The 20,197-nt window shown below is 45.7% G+C and overlaps 2 protein-coding genes across 5 annotated transcripts in view; both read left to right on the top strand.

Moving 5' to 3' along the window:
• Positions 1 to 7,893, top strand: part of TOP1MT (DNA topoisomerase I mitochondrial) — a 38,108-nt gene extending 30,215 nt beyond the window's left edge. For all 4 annotated transcript variants that reach the window (XM_083621945.1, XM_083621947.1, XM_083621948.1 and 1 more), the window contains 6 exons: positions 559 to 627; positions 2,171 to 2,285; positions 4,186 to 4,313; positions 5,199 to 5,293; positions 6,943 to 7,092; positions 7,707 to 7,893. In XM_083621945.1, the coding sequence (XP_083478071.1) occupies positions 559 to 627; positions 2,171 to 2,285; positions 4,186 to 4,313; positions 5,199 to 5,293; positions 6,943 to 7,092; positions 7,707 to 7,809 (660 nt within the window). In that variant the 3' untranslated portion in view covers positions 7,810 to 7,893. The remainder of the gene's footprint in view (positions 1 to 558; positions 628 to 2,170; positions 2,286 to 4,185; positions 4,314 to 5,198; positions 5,294 to 6,942; positions 7,093 to 7,706) is intronic.
• A 6,426-nt stretch (positions 7,894 to 14,319) lies between these two features.
• Positions 14,320 to 18,365, top strand: LOC310766273 (lymphocyte antigen 6E-like). The gene is made up of 3 exons (XM_083622385.1): positions 14,320 to 14,932; positions 15,569 to 15,688; positions 17,857 to 18,365. The coding sequence occupies exons 1-3, from the start codon at positions 14,881 to 14,883 to the stop codon at positions 18,048 to 18,050; spliced, it is 366 nt and encodes a 121-aa protein (XP_083478511.1). The 5' UTR covers positions 14,320 to 14,880; the 3' UTR covers positions 18,051 to 18,365.
• Positions 18,366 to 20,197: the final 1,832 nt, after the last annotated feature.

Raw genomic sequence — 20,197 nt, 5'->3', positions numbered from 1 at the left:
AGAGCAGCGCATGGAAATGCCGTTTACCTTCCTGCCGGAGCGGTACCTATTTATCTACTTGCACTTTGATGTGCTTTCGAACTGCTAGGTTGGCAGGAGCAGGGAAGCAGGGACCGAGCAATGGGAGCTCGCCCTGTTGAACCGCCGACCTTCTGATCGGCAAGTCCTAGGCTCTGTGGTTTAACCCACAGCGCCACCACGTCCCTTATTCCTCTACATACCCCATAACTTATAAGAGAGATGCTATATGTGCTTTTCCTTGTTTATTTGCTTGTTTTGTAACAAAAGAAAATCCTGAATAAAACCTTTTTTAAAAAAATCAGTTTACATCTATAAAGAATGCCCTTATTAAGTGATCCACAAGTTAGTATCAACCTTTGGAACTGGCCTTTGGGCTTCTGGATAATTTGTAAATGATGTAAAGCTCCAGTGATCTCCCGCAAAAGTATGTTTGGCTTCTATCCTTCTTGCCAGCCTTTACTTGTGAGTCGCTTTGCTTACTCCTGCCGTTCTCCTGAGCTGACCTTGCTCTCAGAATTTCCTTCTTGATCATTGCAGGTGTTCAAGAATTTGCAGCTGTTCATGGAGAACAAAGGACCTGGGGACGATCTTTTCGACAGGCTGTCTGTAAGTTTGAGCTCACCTTCATGGATGTTTTGATCCTGGGTATTTTTGAATGCCCAAATTCTCCAGGCAATAGCAGAGGGAGAAAAGCAATGACAAACCTAGACAGATCCTGAAGCTGAGGCTCCAAGACTTTGGCCACCTCATGAGAAGAGAAGACTCCCTGGAAAAGACCCTGATGTTGGGAAAGATGGAGGGCACCAGGAGAAGGGGACGACAGAGGACAAGATGGTGGGACAGTGTTCTCGAAGCAACCAGCATGCGTTTGACCAAACAGCGGGAGGCAGTGGAACACAGGAGTGCCTGGCGTGCTCTGGCCTCAGCTTCAGGATCTGTCCTTCCAGTGAGCACTCAGGGCTGATTTCCTTCAGAATGGAGAGGTTTGATCTTCTTGCAGTCCATGGGACTCTCAAGAGTCTCCTCCAGCACCAGAATTCAAAAGCATCCATTCTTTGGCGATCAGCCTTCTTGATGGTCCAGCTCTCACTTCCATACATCACTACTGGGAAAACCATAGCTTTAACTATACGGACCTTTGTTGGCAAGGTGATGTCTCTGCTTTTTAAGAAGCTGTCTACAAGTGATAAATTATTATAATAGTATTTCTGACGGTAAGAGCTGTTCGACGGTGGAATGGACTCCTACGAGAGATGGCAGGCTCTCCTTCCTTGGAGCTTTTTAAGCAGAGGTTGGAGGGCCAACTGTCAGGGATGCTTTTGATGAGATTCCTGCATTGCAGGCGGTTGGACTGGAGGATGCTCAGAGCCCCTTCAAACTCTACAATTCTATTATTAAGCTAAGTAAGCCTGGGTCTGGTCAGCACATAAATGAGTCATCACTTAGGACACGCACCCCCAAACTCGGCCCTCCAGCAGTTTTCGGACTACAGCTCCCGTGATCCCTAGCTAACAGGACCAGTGGTCAGGGATGATGGGAATTGTAGTCCCAAAACAGCTGGAGGGCTGAGTTTGGGGATGCCTGACTTAGGAACAACCCCATTTCCACTGCTGTGAGTTCCTTAAGTGGAGTTCCCCTGCCATTCCCCCCCTAAACTTCAAATCCTGAATAAAAAATGTGCACCTCACCACCGAGACCATTCCGTTCTAACCATCCAACCTCCCAAAATTTCAACACCCCTTGCGATGGTTTAACCCCTTTCTGTTTTCAACAGTACAAATTCTACAGACACCCTCCATTATCTCCTCAAAATAATTTCCCCTGCGTATTCCCCATCTTACCTTAATGGCACATGTTAATTTATCGTTAATAGCTATATCCCAAACCTCTTTGTACCATTCTTCCATTCTTATATTCTTCTTGCCCCTTCCACTTCCTGGATTATAATAATTCGTGCGGCTGTCAATAAATTTGGGAGCGAGACCTTCATAGCCTGCGAACCTTCCACACCCATCGTAAATTGATAATAATGCTACCTCTGGACTTTTGGCCAGCACGTTTTTATTCTTATTTATTTATGATTATTACTTTGTCAATCAATCAATCAATCAATTAACTAACTAACTAACTAACTTCCTTTCCTTTCCAGACCTCAACCCTGAACAAACATCTCCAGGACCTGATGGAAGGTTTGACAGCCAAGGTCTTCAGGACCTACAATGCCTCCATCACCCTGCAGGAGCAGCTGGATACCCTGACAAATGGTAAACAGGCTCAGGGCAAACTTTTCTGCTGCACAGGCTGGATTTAATTCCAGCAAGTCTCTGCAGGGTCTCTAGAATAGCAGTAGTTAGTAACAGTAATAATAATACCCCACCCGTCTGGCTGGGTCGTCCAGAATACAGTGCACGCTCGGGTTGCGAATGTGATCCGTGCGGGATGCACGTTCGCAACCTGCGTCTGCGCACGTGCGGGTTGCAATTCGGCGCTTCTGCGCATCTGCAAAGCGCGATTTAGCACTTCCGCGCATGCGCGACCGCCAAATCCTGGAAGTAACCCGTTCCGGTACTTCCGGGTTTCGGCGGTCCATAACCAGAAAAAACACAACCTGAAGCGGCTGTAACCCAAGGTATGACTGTAAATACTAATACAGCGGTACCTCGGGTTTCAAACGCTTCGGGTTACAAACGCTTTGGGTTACAAACTCCGCTAACCCGGAAGTAGTACCTCAGGTTGAGAACTTTGCCCCAGGATGCGAACGGAAATCGCGCGGTGGCCGGCCCCATTAGCAAAAGTGCGCCTCAGGTTAAGAACGGTTTCAGGTTAAGAACGGACCTACGGAACAAATTAAGTTCATAACCCGAGGTACCGCTGTACACACATTTTTGAGATGGGAGGGAGATGTGCTCCTGTTCCAAATGGGGAATGCAACGTCAAATCACTCTTGAATTTTGGTGGTGTTCAAGTTTAGGAGAATGTAAGAAGGGTCTGGCTGCAGGATCAGGACAAGGTCCTATCGGATCCATTCTCCTGTCCTCACCGTGGCCAAGCAGATGTCTCTGGGAAGCCCCCAAGCAGGGTTTGAGCACAAGATCACTTTTTCCTGCTTGTGTTTCCAGAACCTAGCCTTCGGGAACATTCCTGCTCCATCAGTCAAGGCAGAATGTAGCTGTTGTGACTAGGAGACCTTGAGAACTTTATCCTCTGTGAAGGCCACAAGGGGAGAGATCTTACGATCCCTAGTGACTAGGTGATACCTGGTTTTCAACATCGCGATATATCACCAGCTAAACATTGTGATACATCACGAGGTCTGAAATAAGGATGGAGCCATGTCGATGCATTGGCTGGCTTCACGGTTTTCCCCACATTGCGATTTTTGCATAGCACACACACACACACAGACCACGATTTGCCAGGTCAGATGTTTAGGAAATGTTCTCGCGATACCGACTTCAAACCAGTTTGGGACGATATGTCGATATATTGCCCGGCCCTACGAGCAACTGGTATTCAGAGGCGCAAGAGGGTGGGGTCTGTTGTCAGAAACTGGGAGAGCCCCTGGCATAGATGGGGAAGGTTGCAGCCTCGACCCTTGTAGCTGCAAGTCAGTGTTGGCATTGAAGGGACTACCGGTCTTATCAGAAAAAATCCTGTGTTCCTATGAATTCTTGCATTTGCAACGAGGCTGGTGCCTGGTGCGATAGCGCTGGCTTCTGATAGCCCCTATGTCAGAAACACAGATAAAGGTAAAGGTAAAGGGACCCCTGACCATTAGGTCCAGTCACGGACACCTCTGGGGTTGCAGCACTCATCTCGCTTTATTGGCCGAGGGAGCTGGCGTACAGCTTCCAGGTCATGTGGCCAGCAGGACTAAGCTGCTTCTGGCGAACCAGAGCAGCGCACGGAAATGCCGTTTACCTTCCCGCCGGAGTGGTACCTATTTATCTACTTGCACTCTGACGTGCTTTCGAACTGCTAGGTTGGCAGGAGCAGGGACTGAGCAACGGGAGTTCACCCCGTTGCGGGGATTCGAACTGCGACCTTCTGATCGGCAAGTCCTAGGCTCTGTGGTTTAACCCACAGCACCACCCGAGTCCCTGCAGAAACACAGATACACCTACACAAATGCCGACCTCAGACTTGCCTTTTGGTTCCTGACAGAGGACGACAACATGTCTGCCAAGCTCCTCTCCTACAACCGAGCCAACCGCGCAGTTGCCATCCTTTGCAACCACCAGCGGGCAACTCCAAAAACCTTCGAGAAGTCCATGCAAAACCTCCAGGCTAAGGTAACCCAGCAGAGGGGGTTGCTGAGACAATCCAAGGGCTTATCTCCATCTGTCTTGCTGATCCAGCCCTCCTGATTTTCTTGCACAAAGCTTTCCTGGTGCGCTGTTGGGGCCGAACAGCTGGGTGGCTAATAATAATAATAATAATAATAATAATAATAATAATAATAATAACAACAACAACAACAACAACAACAACAATAATTTATTTATACCCCATCCATCTGGCCACTCTGGGCAGCTCCCAATAGAATATTAAAAACACGATAAAATTAAAAACATCAAACATTAAAAACTTCCCTAAACAGGGCTGCCTTCAGATGGCTTCTAAAAGTTGGATAGTTGTTTATTTCCTTGACATCTGATGGGAGGGCGTTCCACAGGGTGGGCGCCACCACCGAGAAGGCCCTCTGCCTGGTTCCCTGCAATCTCACTTCTCGCAGGGAGGGAACCGCCAGAAGGCCCTCGGAGCTGGACCTCAATGTTCGGGCTGAACGATGGGGGTGGAGACGCTCCTTCAGATATTCTGGACCAAGGCCGTTTAGGGCTTTAAAGGTCAGCACCAACACTTTGAATTGTGCTCGGAAACGTACTGGGAGCCAGTGTAGGTCTTTCAAGACTGGTGATATATGTTCTCGGCGGCCGCTCCCAGTCCCCAGTCTAGCTGCCGCGTTCTGGATTAGTTGCAGTTTCCGGTTCGTCTTCAAAGGTAGCCCCACGTAGAGCGCATGGCAATAGCCCAAGCGGGAGATAACTAGATCATGCACCACTCTGGTGAGACAGTTAAGCTGGATGCAAGACAGGAATACGGAGAAGAACTTGTAGCCCATCCACGCTTGCCTACAAAGACAAGACCTGAACCCACCGTGCTTTTTGCCCTTCCAGATCAACGTCAAAAGGGACCAGTTGTGCGATGCAAAGCTGGAGCTCAAGAAGGCGAAGGCAGATTGCAGAACTAAAAGGGATGTGAAATCTAAAGCGTGAGTGAAGCCAGTTCCTTTTGCGTCCTGGGTTATCCTTTCAATTAACTGTTATGAGGTTTGTCATAGAACTGGCATGTGGGGAACTAATGCAGGATGGTGGTTTTTCCCATATGCAGGTGCTTGCAGGGTAACCTTGGCAAAGCGGTCACTTATGTGATAAACGTTATATGCTAGAGTTGTCTCTCCCCTAATAATAATAATAATAATAATAATAATAATAATAATAATAATTTATTATTTATACCCCACCCATCTGGCTGGGTTTCTCCAGCCACACTAAAATACAACAACCTATTAAACATTAAACGCTTCCTTAAACAGGGCTGCCTTCAGATGGCTTCTAAAAGTTTGGTAGTTATTTTTCTCTTTGACATCTGGTGGGAGGGCGTTCCACAGGGCAGGTAACTTGGCTTCGCACAGCGAGGGAACCGCCGGAAGGCCCTCGCCGCTGGACCTCAGTGTCCGGGCTGAACGAAAAACAAAACAAAAGAAAAACAAAACAAAAGGAGAGCCAGGATTCTGGATCAGACCAATGGCCTCTTTTGGTCCAGTGCCCTGCCAACCAAATGCCTCCTGGAAACCAGCAAGCAGGTTATGAAGGCAGCCACCGCCCTCTCCCCTTCTGTTGCTTCCCAGCAGGTATACTGCCCCTGACACTGGAGGTTTTTTATGGCCTTCATGGTTGTTAGTGGACCTTTCCTCCTTCGTCTAAGCCAGCGCTCATCGCCACAACTCAGCAGATTGAATTCCAGAAATTAAGCCTGTGTTTTATGAATACCACCCCACTCCTTTTCATCTATCCTAAATTGGCTGCCAGCCAAGCTTGCTGTGCAAAATGTTACGAACCTCGTGCCATGTCCTAATTTCACAGGCCTTTTAAAATTAGAAAGGTATTTTATTTTTGTAAATTACTTTGCGGTGGCGGTTTGTTTTTACAATTAAGCTGTATATAAGTTTTGTTAGTGGGACGTGGGTGGCGCTGTGGGTTAAACCACAGAGCCCAGGGCTTGCTGATCAGAAGGTCAGCGGTTCGAATCCCCACGATGGGGTGAGCTCCCGTTGCTCGGTCCCTGCTCCTGCCAACCTAGCAGTTTGAAAGGACCTCAAAGTGCAAGTAGATAAATAGGTACTGCTCCGGCAGGAAGGTAAACGGCGTTTCCATGCGCTGCTCTGGTTTGCCATAAGTGGCTTAGTCATGCTGCCTACATGACCCGGAAGCTGTACGCCGGCTCCCTCGGCCAATAAAGCAAGATGAGCGCCGCAACCCAAGAGTCGGCCACGACTGGACCTAATGGTCAGGGGTCCCTTTACCTTTAAGTTTTGTTAAATAAATAAACAGACAAGCAGCCTGAAATCTTAGACTATAGCAGGCATAGGCAAACTCGGCCCTCCAGCTGTTTGGGGACTACAACTCCCATCACCCCTAGCTAACAGGACCAGTGGTCAGGGATGATGGGAACTGTAGTCCCCAAACAGCTGGAGGGCCGAATTTGCCTATGCCTGGACTACAGGGACAGACGGCACAGTCAGAATGTTAATAAGGAAACCTGCCAAGCTATTCTGGTAGCGAACCATGAGGACTAGTGGCTCGCTTTGTCGGTCGCTGTTGCGTTCTCACGTGAAGCGGTGCCTCTCTTCCGAACCAGCGCTTTAGAAAAGAAGCAGAAGCACGTGGAGAAGTTGGAAGAGCAGCTGGAGAAGCTGGTCCTGCAAGCCACGGACAAAGAGGAGAACAAGCAGATCGCTCTGGGCACCTCCAAGCTGAATTACCTGGACCCGCGCATCAGTGTGGCCTGGTGGGTTGACATGCCTGGGGAAGGACGGTCCTGCTGTGAGTTTGGTACAAAAGCGGAAGCCCGGTCATGATTGCTAGGATTTGCCTGCCCTCCGCCCTAAAGTCCCAGGGTTCGGGTTGCAACAATTAAAATGCAGTCTTAAAAACTGTTTGGAACAGCTTACGGGCACAGGGTCCTAAAAACATACACCTCAAAGGCCAGGGCAAAGAGGTGCATCTTCAGCATCCTCCGGAAGCTGTACAATGAAGGTGCCAGGCGCAATGCTGTGGGGAGGGAGTTGCACAGCTTAGGGGCCACCACAGAGAAGGCCCTGTCCCCCTGGGCCACCACCCTCTGAGTCTCTGAGGGTGGAGGAGCTACCAAGAGGGCCCCCTCTCCTGATCTCGGCACCTGAGAGGGTCCGAAGGGAAGAAGGCGGCCTTCAGTTATTCGGGACCTGAGTTATTCCGGGCTTCCAAACACCCATACGAGTATCTTGAATTGGGCCCGGAAATGAACTTCCAACCACCACAGCTGTTTTAAAAGCAGGGGGTTGCGTGAGACCTGAACCCAAAGCCCAAGAAGCCCTGGTCTGATACCAAAAAGGCACCCTGACGTGCTTTTTCTGCCCACAGGTGTAAAAGGTTTTGCGTGCCCATTGAGAAGATTTTTAACAAGACCCAGAGGGAAAAGTTTGCGTGGGCGATAGATATGGCAGACGAAGATTTTGTATTCTGAGGAGATCCCGGCTACCTCATTTTCGTGCCTTCGTTGTGACCCGATTCGTTTCTTTTGCAAGCAAAAAATACATCTCTAAAGGAAGGCGTGGTGCCTGTGTTTTGTGCAAAAAGGTCTAAGATGGGGGGCCAAATTGCCAGTCTCTTCTTGGGGGCTCTGCGGCTGCAACAGGGGGGTCTTTGGTCCTTTCTGCAGCACAGATTTAAACTGATTTCCCCCACTCGTGGCTCCCTCTGCTCCTTAAAAGACCTTAGCAGATCCAGTCGAACCTCGGTTGTCAAACGTAATCCGCTCCAGAAGCCAATTCGGCTTCCGAAATGTTCTACAACTGAGGCTTGGCTTCCGATTGGTTTCAGGAGCTTCCTGCACTCAGCCGAAGCCATGTTGGACGTTTGGCTTCTGAAAAACGTTTGAAAACCGGAGCATTTACTTTCGGGTTTTTGGCGTTTGGGAGCCAAAACATTCTGAAACAGAGCGTTGAGGATCCTAGGTTTGACTGTACAGTTCTGCAGTGGGGACGAGGTGTGTCTGTAAACATGGAAAATAATAATAATAATAATCCCAGGGTTATTTGAGGGAAGCCATAATGATATAAGCCAATTCATGCTTTGATACAGTAGAGGTATCACTAGCCATTGTACAGGTGAAAGTCGGAAAATTTGAATATCGTGGAAAAGTTCATTTATTTCAGTAATTCAACTTAAAAGGTGAAACTAATATATGAGAGAGACTCATGACATGCAAAGCAAGATATGTCAAGCCTTTATTTGTTATAATTGTGATGATTATGGCGTACAGCTGATGAAAACCCCAAATTAACAATCTTAGACAATTAGAATATTGTGAAAAGGTGCAGTAGATATTCAACCCATAACCCCTGCATTGGGTTCCTGAGCCTTTAAATGGTCTCTCAGTCATCACAATTATAACAAACAAAGGCTTGACATATCTCGCTTTGCATGTCATGAGTCTATCTCATATATTAGTTTCACCTTTTAAGTTGAATTACTGAAATAAATGAACTTTTCCACAATATTCTAATTTTTCGAGTTTCACCTGTATTTTGCCTGACTTTATGAGATGATCAGGTCATTGCGAGAGCCCAGAGTAAAAGTGTGCTTTCACCATTTTGCTTAGACTATGGTTGTGGGTGTTGCAATAAATTTTGGGGGCTCTGAATGTGGGAGTCATAAGCAGCCTCACATATCCGACCTTTTTAAAGGGTGCATAGTCTACCCCCCTTTTTTAAATGGAGGCACGCTAAAGCTGGCCAGAAATAGTGCAGGGACTGTTTTCTGAAAGAAGACTCTGGCGAAAACTTTGGTTAGGTTTTCCTAATCCTGTCTGTGCCCTCTGTATCAGAGATACTCTTCATCCCATGCCTTGCTTCACGAATTTTGCAAGTTTGGGAATCTCTGGCTGTGCTTTGAAAGCTCCTGGGTCCTGTTAGGGTAGGGGTCAGCAAACTTTTCCAGCAGGGGGCCGGTCCACTGTCCCTCAGACCTTGTGGGGGGCCGGACTATATTTTGGAAAAAAAATATGAACGAATTCCTGAGAACGAACCCAGAGATGCATTTTAAATAGAAGCACACATTCTACTCAGGTAAAAACACACTGATTCCCAGACCGTCCGCTGGCTGGATTTAGAAGGCGATTGGGCCGGATCCGGCCCCTGGGCCTTAGTTTGCCTATCCATGTGTTAGGGCATATGTTGAAGTGAGCAACTCTATCTGTAGTCAAAAGATTCTAGGCGGTTGGGCAAAGATGGAGAGCAGACAGGAGAGTCCTTCGAAACAACAAATTTTCTCCAAACCCCACAGGAAGAAATGCCCAAATCGCCACCTCCTGCACCAGAAGGCAGGAGAAGTTACGTTTATGAAAAAGTTGGAAAAGCGCCACCATTACCTGCCAGAGCATTTGGTGGCTGTCACCTGAAATCACACAAGAACCTTTGGTTTACACTGTGTACTGACAAAACCTATAGCACTTGGTTCAATTTCAGTGTAATCATTGTGCTTTGATTTAAGAAGGCATCCTTGTTCAGAAAATTCCTGTTTGCAGGCACAACATTAGCCATGAAATTGGGGTTGGAGGGAACAGGGTGATTTCAAAGATTAGTGCTGTCAGTCTGGAGTGGAAGTTTATCCATGCAAAGAACTCTTAAATAATATTTCGACGTTAAGATGTTTAAGTATAGCTTTCCCAAAAAGCCAGAAGAATTCTTGCTAGGTTTGGTGGGAGAAGATATTAAGAAGATTGATCAAAGATTATATCTGTATGCAACAACAGCAGCTAGAGTTCTGATAGCTCAAAAGTGGAAGCAACAGGAGATGCCGACAATAGGAGAATGGCAGATAAAGCTGGTTGAATACGCTGAGATGGCTAAATTGACACACAGAATTCGCAATCAGGAGACAAAGTACCAAAAACAATGGAGTAAATTTTTGATTTATATAAGTGAGAACGGTACAAATTTGAAAACGCTGGCAGGATTGAAGTAAATCTTATGTCATGTAATATCTAATTAAAGAAACTGTGAATTATAGAATGGAATAGGAAAACTGGTGGAAGGGAAGGACGGAAGTCAACAGCTCTACGGAGCATAAAGTAGGATATATGTAATAAGATGTGATGTTTTATTGGTGTTGGTGGGTGTTGGTGGGTGATCTTAAATCTCAATAAAAATTATTTTAATAATAATAATAATAATAATAATAATAATAATAATAATAATATTTAAACGTTATCGCGGTGTGTGGTTCAAAGATTTCTACTGGAAGAATGATACTACTACGCCACAATCCTGATAATATTACTTCTAGTTTGCTTGTGTATTCCTACAAATTGAGAGTGGTGCGGTGCTACAAATGGAGTTTTGTTTCCATACAAAATGGTAACTGGTGCTTTTTGCCACACATGAACCAAACATGCCTGTAACGCAATTCCGGCTTCTCAAAAGTGCTCTGGAGTCTAGTAATTTTCTAAAGTCACATTCAAGGAACTCAGGTTCTTGGGTAATGGATTGTTTATGGTATATTTGATGTTATGTTGCCTGGAAAGCTGTTCATTAAAATATGAGTATTTTTGTCTACGACGGACTTCGGGTTTTTCGAATGCTGAAACCAAAGGTGGGAGCAACTTGCTCCAAAATCTTACCTTTCTTTGGTTTCCATCAATACTTTATGCCTTATTTGGGTGTCGAATCTCCTTGAGTGTCAGTAAACTCTCTCCCCAGTTTATTTTTTTTTTAAATAATTTTTATTAGCTGGCCAATCACATCAAATTAAATCACATCACATAAATTCCAAATTACAAAGCCAAATTTTTAAATTTTGTTGGGGGAACCCATACTTCAAGATCCAAAGGGGGATTCAAATCATCTTCTTATTACTGCGTTAATGTCCAAATCAGTCCCAATCAGTCCAAACAAAATTCATAATTCTATCCAGTCTCATCTTGGTGTTTCCACATTATATCTTGTTCATATAATTTCTATTTTTCCTTTACGATCTCTTCTGTTAGTCTCCTTAAGCCGATAAGCAAAATAATAATCCTGTGTGGATTTCCCGTTCCTCCACTAAGTCCAGATGGTTTCCATATATCTCCTTCGTGGATAACATCGCTTTTTCCATCATAAATTTGGCATTTGTCGCTCTTAAGTCCCACCGAGAAGTTGATCCACGATATGTAAACAACTCTATTTCTCTCTTTCTCCTCCCAGACCCAAGAGCTCCAACAATGCCTCCCAAAATGGCGACGGCATTTTTAACTGCGTCATTCCAAAACTCTTAGCTTTCCAGCTTCATCTTGAAACATTGCTTTGGTTCGAAAGTTTATCTCCACACAGCCTTAAATCCACAGCTTAAGTCCTTAGTTTCTGACTCATTAGGGGAGGGGATTCTTGTTATATCACATAAGAAAAAGGAAGGCAGGTTTTTCCCCCCTCAGTCATTTGTCGTACCGTACCTTGACGTATCTCCCCAGTTTAGAGCCCTTCATGGGGTTGTACATGAAAATTAAAAGCAGGAAGCTTGTTCTATGTGTAAAAATTAAATTAAAAACCAGCAAGTCAGGTAACAACAACAACAACAATGGAATAATAAATAAATAAATAAATAACAATAACAATAAATAAACAATAACAATAACAATGGAATAATATAATGGAAAAAACACACGGGGCTTTTTTTTCCATAACCCTAACATGTTGACATTGACTGGAATGAAGAAAAAAAGAACAGCGCAGTGACAAAAAGCAATAGATTTCGAGGAATTTATTTTTTGTACCAGGTGATCTTTATTTACAGAACCAAAAATTGGCTGGAATTTGGGAGCGCTGTTTACTACTGTGCCAGATGGCAACAAACTAGGAGAACTCCGTTGTAAGTCTACTTTTGTGTAAATTCTGCGGCCATGAAGCTCACCAGGTGACCTTGGGACAGTCACTCGCTCTCAGCCTATCCTACCTTGCAGGGAGGTTGTTGTGGGGACTGAATAGGGAGGAGAAGAAGCTGTCGACATGCAGAGGGCCAGGAGGCCAGCTGGAAAGCCCCAGCTGCGCCGTCTCCATCCATCGGCCCGTGCTCCGATGTAAATCAACGACCTGGGCTTCAAAGCCAGGGCACGCTATCAGCAGAGAGAACTGCGGCACGGAATAGGCGTGAGGCTTGTGGAAGCATACTACAACTACAGATTTATTAATCATAAATCAGGACAAAGAAACATGTCGTCTCTCTCTCGTGTCGTCTCAGAGAGAACGGGAAAAGTAAAAGCAATACACACAACGAAAGTTCCCAGCATACTGTGCTGGAATGTAAACAGACATGTGACATGTAACAATCCCATGTCTGTTCCTTACGGTGGAATGGAAATGTCAACAGAACCATGAGTGCCGCGTTGAGTTCCTTGGAGGACTAAAGGTGAGATATTAACGCAATAAATACATGTAGCTATATCAATTCATAGGGACGTGGGTGGCGCTGTGGGTTAAACCACAGAGCCTAGGACTTGCCGATCAGAAGGTCGGCGGTTCGAATCCCCGCAATGATGGGGTAAGCTCCTGTTGCTCGGTCCCTGCTCCTGCCAACCTAGCAGTTCAAAAGCACGTCAAAGTGCAAGTAGATAAATAGGTACCACTCCGGCAGGAAGGTAAACAGCGTTTCTGTGCACTGCTCTGGTTCGCCAGAAGCGGCTTAGTCCTGCTGGCCACATGACCCGGAAGCTGTACGTCAGCTCCCTTGGCCAATAAAGCGAGATGAGCGCCGCAACTCTAGAGTCTGCCACGACTGGACCTAATAGTCAGGGGTCCCTTTACCTTTACCTATATCAATTCATAGACACACACAAACACATTGCAAAGAGCAGAAATGTGGGGCCTGATTCTACTTGAGACCGGTCCCTGGTCATTATGGTCAACCCGAAGTCCTGAGCAATTGCCTTCTCCACGATATTTGAGGGAAACGCACAGAGAGGCAACCTGAGAAAGGGCCTTTTCAGTGGTGGCCCCGCACTTGTGCATGCGCTCCCCAGGGCAGCATGCCGTTTTCCCCATTGTCAGTTGTGAGGCAGCAGACAAAACCCACAGGCCTTCAGTCTTTGATTTGGAGGTTAACCAGTTATGCCTTCAGCCTCTGTCCAGGCTCCTCATTCTTTTCTTTTTCCTTTTTTTTTTTGGAAATCGTTTTTATTTGATTTTACAAATATAAATTTATAACAAAACCAAATACATATAAAGAGATTACTCTGAATCTCGAGACTCCCCCCTCCCCCATTCCCCTCCACGGGTCCTACTGTCAACTTCTGCAACTGCGTTTCATAATCTATATTTTCTATCTCTCCGTATCGTCCATAGTATTTGTTACATTACAAGTGTGATTAAAATCCTGCTAATGTTTCACTGCAGATGGTGACAGCAGCCACGAAATTAAAAGATGCTTGCTTCTTGGGAGAAAAGCAATGACAGCATCTTAAAATGTAGAGACATCACCTTGCCAACAAAGGTCCGTATAGTTCAAGCTATGGTTTTCCCAGTAGTGATGTATGGAAGTGAGAGCTGGACCATCAAGAAGGCTGATCGCCGAAGAATGGATGCTTTTGAATTCTGGTGTTGAAGGAGACTCTTGAGAGTCCCATGGACTGCAAGAAGATCAAACCTCTCCATTCTGAAGGAAATCAGCCCTGAGTGCTCACTGGAAGGACAGATCCTGAAGCTAAGGCTCCAATACTTTGGCCACCTCATGAGAAGAGAAGACTCCCTGGAAAAGACCCTGATGTTGGGAAAGATGGAGGGCACAAGGAGAAGGGGACAACAGAGGACGAGATGGTGGGACAGTGTTCTTGAAGCTACCAGCATGAATTTGACCAAACTGCGGGAGGCAGTGGAAGACAGGAGTGCCTGGCGTGCTCTGGTCCAGGGGGTCACAAAGAGTCCGACACGACTAAGCGACTAAACAACAAAACAACAATGTTTTCATCTGCTTACAGTGTTTTCCTAAATAAATTATAATCCCCCCCCATTCTTTCTTGAAGTTTTTGAATTCTTGGTCCCTGAGCTTTCCAGTCAGTTTTGCCATTTCGGAGTAGTCTTAACAGCTTGGTTTGCCACTCCTCTCCAGAGAGGATGCATTATTTTCTCATTTTTTTTATTTTGGGACGAGCGCTTTGGGTCTTGTTTTATTGCTGTATTTTTATATTGGGCTCTCTGCATCCTGTTTCTATTTTTACCCTGCACGAGGCACCGTAAAAAGCGATGAAAGAATGAGGATAATGATGTTGATGACAGCAACAAAAATTACAGACTCCAAGGACTTTATTATACCAGCGAGAAGGGCTTGCAAGCAATAGCCGGAGAGGCTTGAGCCCAGCATCTCTTGACGCAGGAATTAGGCGCTGACTGTAGAAGACCGCGACACCCGAAAACTATTTAAAAGCAACGCTGAGGCTATTGTGAGTGATGCAATCCTGATTTAGATCCCGGTCCTGTGAACGCCAGACTTTACGGTGACCGAAGCTGAATTTAGGGCGTGCCTGTATATATTCTGCGAAGGAGCTTCCTCTTGTCATCAGAAGAAGATGAGGATCCTTCTGGTTACAGTTTTGGCTGCCGTCCTTTGGTCAGGCAAAGGTGAGAAAGGAGACTGTTTTCTTTGTCCATACACACCGCCACAAGGATCCCTCGCCTTGCTTTGAGAACTGCACAGCAGGGAGTAAAAAGTAAAATGATTCCCAGCGTGGATCACAGAATCGTAGAATTGTGGGATTGAGAAGGGACCCCATGCGGTCATCTAGTCCAACCCCATGCAGTGCAGAAATCACAGCTGAAGAAACCCTGATGATGTGGTGGGAGAAAGACTCACCTGTTTGAATTTCTGCCCGACACGCAGCTTTTCAAAGGCGGTGGATTCGGGGAAGAATCTGGCAGTCAGAGAGACGGAGCAAAACTGGAATCTAATTAATCTGGAGGCAGGGAAGAATGCGATAACTTATGGATAGAGTTCTTGCCGGGGAGAAATCTGGTGATTGAGAAGTGGGTTGAGCATGGCAGACAGAATCCAGCGTTTGCAAGCCTGTTGGACCAGGATAATAGCCCCAGTCCAAGTGGTGTAAGAAGAGCTGTTGGATCAGGCCTCCTAGTCCGTTATCCTGTTCTCATGGGGTAGACTGCCCCTGTCAGTGGAGGTACATCTTTAGTGGACGACAATATATTTTACTGTGAGCAATGGGGGGCTTTTCATTAATTCTCCTCGTCTTCCTTCTCCAGCTCTCTCGCTGAAATGCTACTCTTGCAGCACGCATTCCAACAGCTCCCACTGCATGGTCCCCACGGTGTGCTCAGAGCTTGACAAGTACTGCAAGACCACGGTTGGGACATCGGAGACGGGTAAGTTGAGTCACGCCTTCGGGAAAGCAGCCATGCTCCCGGCAGCTGGTTTGCATCTAATATCAGCACGTGAAATGAGCAGTAAGGAAGAGGGGCGAGCAGCCAAGGCACCTGATACTGAACTTGCCCAGCGTCGCCATAAAAATGTCTTAAACATTTCGCAAGTGCAAGGCTTACATTGCTCTCACTCTCTGCCTTAGCGGTGCCTTCCTTGCAACATGGATATGCTAAAGATGGGGTTTATTTGCATTTGCATTTGCATTAGCATTAGCATAATAATTCGTTTCCTTTGTTCTTGTTTTTAGTATGTATTTTGTGCTTTTTATATTGTGAACTGCCCTGAGATCTACGGATAGAAAAAATGGTATACAAATTCAGTGCTTTTTTTTCTGGGGGCGACGCAGGGGTACGCATACCCCTAAACATTTTGTGAATCTTTGTACTTTTGTCCATTTACTGTATTTACTTTTCCCAGTTTGAACTATACAGTAAAATGGTGATTTTCTTGAGTCAAAATGAGAGTACCCCTAAACATTTTTTAAAGAAAAAAAGCACTGTACAAATTTATTTATGTAGTAACAACAACAACAACTTGTTTTTGCATGAACATGAGCTCTGTTCTTTGGTGCTAAGTTTTGGAATTTTGGACTTAAATTCTGGGTTTCTCGGCTATTTTGCCTGTACAACAACCGCTTCTCAAACTTTTAGAAGACATCTGAAGGCAGCCCTGTTTAGGGAAGCTTTTAATGTTTAACAGGTATTGTATTTTAGTGTTTTGTTGGAAGCCGCCCAGAGTGGCTGGGGAAACCCAGCCAGATGGGCGGGATATAAATAATAAGTTGTTGTTGTTGTTGTTGTTGTTGTTGTTATTATTATTATTATTATTATTATTATTATTATTATTCTCCATGAGAGAAGATGAAAAAACAACAACTACCAATGAACCAGGAGGTCCCTTCATTATGGTCTGGAGAAGGGATGTCTTGGGTCATTTGGAAACTGCTTACATCTTCCTTGGAATGTGTGTACGACTATCGTACTATCGTAGAGGATCTGCTTTGCAAGCAAAGGGTCCCGGGTTCACTCTTTGCCAGCATCTCCTGGTAGCTGCCAGTCAGTGTAGACAATACTGGGTCAGATGGACCAATGGTCTGACTCAGAAGACGGCAACTTCCTACGTCCCACTACAAGGGGGTGAAGAGCAAGCTCACTTCTCAGTAAGCAGGTGCTGCCAATAGTGCCTTCACCTTTTGCTTCCTAACTTTCCTTCTGCAAGGGCTAGAAACTTACTTTAAAAACGTCCTGAAAGCTCAGAGTCAAATTCCCTTGCTGGCTCTTGGCCTGCTACAGCAGAACCCCCTCTTGCTAGTAGAGACAATGGTTCATCAGGGAGAGTTACAGTGGTACCTCTGGTTGCGAATGGGATCTGTTCCAGAGCAAACTGAAAGGAACGCAACCCATATCTGCACGTCTGCACACGTGCGGGTCGCGATTCGCCACTTCTGCGCATGTGTGTGTCATTTTGTGCAGTTGTGCATGCGCGAGTGGCGAAACCCGGAAGTAACCCTTTCCGGTACTTCTGGGTCGCCGCAGGACACAACCTGAAAACGCGCAACCCGAAGCAAACGTAACATGGGGTATGACTGTACAGTGGTACCTCGGGTTACATATGCTTCAGGTTACAGACGCTTCAGGTTACAGACTCTGCTAACCCAGAAATAGTACCTCAGGTTAAGAAATTTGCTTCAGGATGAGAACAGAAATTGTGCTCCAGCGGCTTAGCAGCAGTGGGAGGCCCCATTAGCTAAAGTGGTGCTTCAGGTTAAGAACAGTTTCAGGTTAAGAACAGACCTCCAGAACGAATTAAGTTCTTAACCCGAGGTACCACTGTATCAGGAAACAGGGAATATCCTTGTCAATGGGGACAGCTGGAACGCATGATCACATTTCTCTGGAACTTCTCGGTAGGATTAAGTCTTCTGGGTAGGGTTTGGTTTCCTAGCAACAACATGTGCCAACATCCCTCCGTTCTCAGACGAGGTCACAGGCTGCAAGGTTGCCTATTGATTATGGATTAGGATGTGGGGAGCCAGAACAGCATACCAGGAATGGGTGAGACTTCTCCTTAACTCCCCTCCCTCTCTCTTGCTATTTCTTCATTGATCAAGGCTCCTCAAGCACGGCACATGTCTCCAAGACGTGCGCGGCGGAATGCACCGAAACCAACCACCACGGCGTTTCCACATCCTGCTGCCAGAGAGACTTTTGCAACCGGAACGGAGCAGCCAGAACGTGGCTCGGCAACGTGGAGCTGGCCATCGTGGTTCCTCTTGCCAGCGCAATTCTCTGGGTTGCACCTTGAAGCTTCAGGCAAAGAACTTTCACCCAGATGGTTCTCCTTTTCTATTTGTGGGGCTATAAAATTATAGATCACATTCATTAGGGGGCACCGGGGGCTGGAAAATTGAATTCTAAGTGCATTTCAAAGGAACATTGCTGCCCTAAGTGCATTTTCTCTGAAGTTAAAGTCCTGTGGATTTGATACAACGAAATTTGAGCCTCCTTAGGATTCTCCAGTCTTGTTTTAATTCCCAGCCTCGATCGGTTATAATCTGTGTGTGAAAAGTGTGTTTTCATCAATAAAACACAGGGGTCCAGTAGTGGGAAGTGGATGTAAGCTTGACAATCTTTGGGGCCTCTTTTGGAGAGGGATCCACGAGCCTGTCGATCTTGTTTCCTCGCTTTCCCAACCTTAAATTTAGTTCTCCGCATTGCTGCATTCGCCTGTGATTTTTAAAAAGCCCTCTCAAAACTTTTATCGACATTTTATCACATATTTCCTCACGCGCACACATTTTTTGCAAGCAATTCCCTTCCCCCCGTATAAAGATTTTTTGGATGTCATTTTCATGAATATATGCATTTTTATGCACACGAGCGGCCGAAAGGCAGATTGTAACCTTGGCTAACAAATAATAATAATAATAATAATAATAATAATAATAATAATAATAAATTATTTATACCCCGCCCTCCCCAGCCAAGACCGGGCTCAGGGCGGCTAACACCAGGTATAAAAACCATTGATTAAAATACAACTTTAAAACAAGATTAAGCAGAACATTAAAATGCAGCCTCATTTCAGTAGAAACTCAAATCAAAAACTTTTTGGGGATGAAAACGTCAAATCTTCACCAAGGCCAACTATCCAGACTGGTCCTACGTGGGCCAGAAAAAAGCCAGGGAAGTCCCCAAATAGGAGTTCCATCACAGAAGGAGAAAGGAAAGAGGGGAAAGTTGATTCCAAGCCAAAGGCCAGGCGGAACAACTCTGTCTTACAGGCCCTGCAGAAAGAGATCAGATCCTGCAGGGCCCTGGTCTCATGAGACAGAGCGTTCCACCAGGCCGGGGCCAGTGTTGAAAAGGCCCTGGCTCTGGTTGAGGCTAATCTGACTTCCTTAGGGCGCAGGACCTCTAGGGTGTTGCTATGTATGGACCTTAAGGTCCTTCGCGGGGCATGCCAGGAGAGGGGTCCCATAGATACGAGGGTCCTAGGCTGTGAGTTTTCATGTTTTCTGCAGACCTTAACTAGGAATGTTTCCAGGTTAACCCAGTTGTGGTCTGTAGCTACCTCCCTACTCTCCCCAAGCATTCGGTGTGATGTGAAATCTTGCCTGAAATCTTACCCATGAGAATTTGGTTTGATCATAGAATCACAGAATTGCAGAGTTGGACAGGGCACCAAGGGTCATCTAGTCCAACCCCCTGCAGTGCAGGAATGATAACGTATAACAGGAATGGTATCACATCCCATTTACTATTTCTTTTTATCACATTCAAAAGCTTGGGATGCAACAAGCACTCTTCCAAAGAAAGCTTGCTCTAGCTTCCAGAACATAAATTAGGTGGCTGTTGTAAAGATTCTTAAATCTTAATTAACTCACAAAACCATTGAATTCTTAATTGTTCCAGAAATGAGCAGGTATCCTCTTGGTACAGAAATCGTTTTCACCCCCACACTGGTCCACCCACTAGAAGTTCCTTCTCTGTTGTATAACCATAGTGTTATACAAGATGCGACTCTTAATTTCAGGGTCCTGGGTTTGAATCTCAGGGTCGTTGGGCGAAAAGATCCCTGCGTTGCAGAGGGTTGGGCCAGATGATCCAGTCCTAGGTTTCTACATGCTGCTTCATGCGGATCATTGCTCACTTTGGGGTGCAATCCTGATGCTCCTTCTTCGGATTCAGCCCTGCTGATAACTCTTAACTAACGCAGTCGTCCCAGGGGAATCATAACGCAAAAGTTTATCTTAACACAAAAGTTCAAAGTAAAAGTAAATCAGTGTATTATGCAGGATGCTGGTGACAGAAGAAAAGCAGACTCATGTCGTGCTTAGATGTTCTTCCAAAGCAGGGGGAAATAAATGAAAGAAGAAAGAGACATTTGGTGTTGATTTGATTCAGCTATTCACACTTCGCTTGTGCAATGTTACCTGTTGAGGTGAAACC

Source organism: Podarcis filfolensis (genome assembly GCF_964270895.1).
Source record: "Podarcis filfolensis genome assembly, chromosome: 7".
NCBI classification, from domain to species: Eukaryota; Metazoa; Chordata; class Lepidosauria; order Squamata; family Lacertidae; genus Podarcis; species Podarcis filfolensis.
This window is presented reverse-complemented; position numbering and strand designations above follow the sequence as displayed.

Bases quoted from the DNA above. Each gene is read 5' to 3' on its own strand.
- LOC310766273 (XM_083622385.1), top strand. From the start codon at position 14,881: ATGAGGATCCTTCTGGTTACAGTTTTGGCTGCCGTCCTTTGGTCAGGC. The intron at 14,933-15,568 runs GTGAGAAAGGAG...TTCCTTCTCCAG, and splicing joins CGTCCTTTGGTCAGGCAAAG to CTCTCTCGCTGAAATGCTAC. The intron at 15,689-17,856 runs GTAAGTTGAGTC...TCATTGATCAAG, and splicing joins GGTTGGGACATCGGAGACGG to GCTCCTCAAGCACGGCACAT.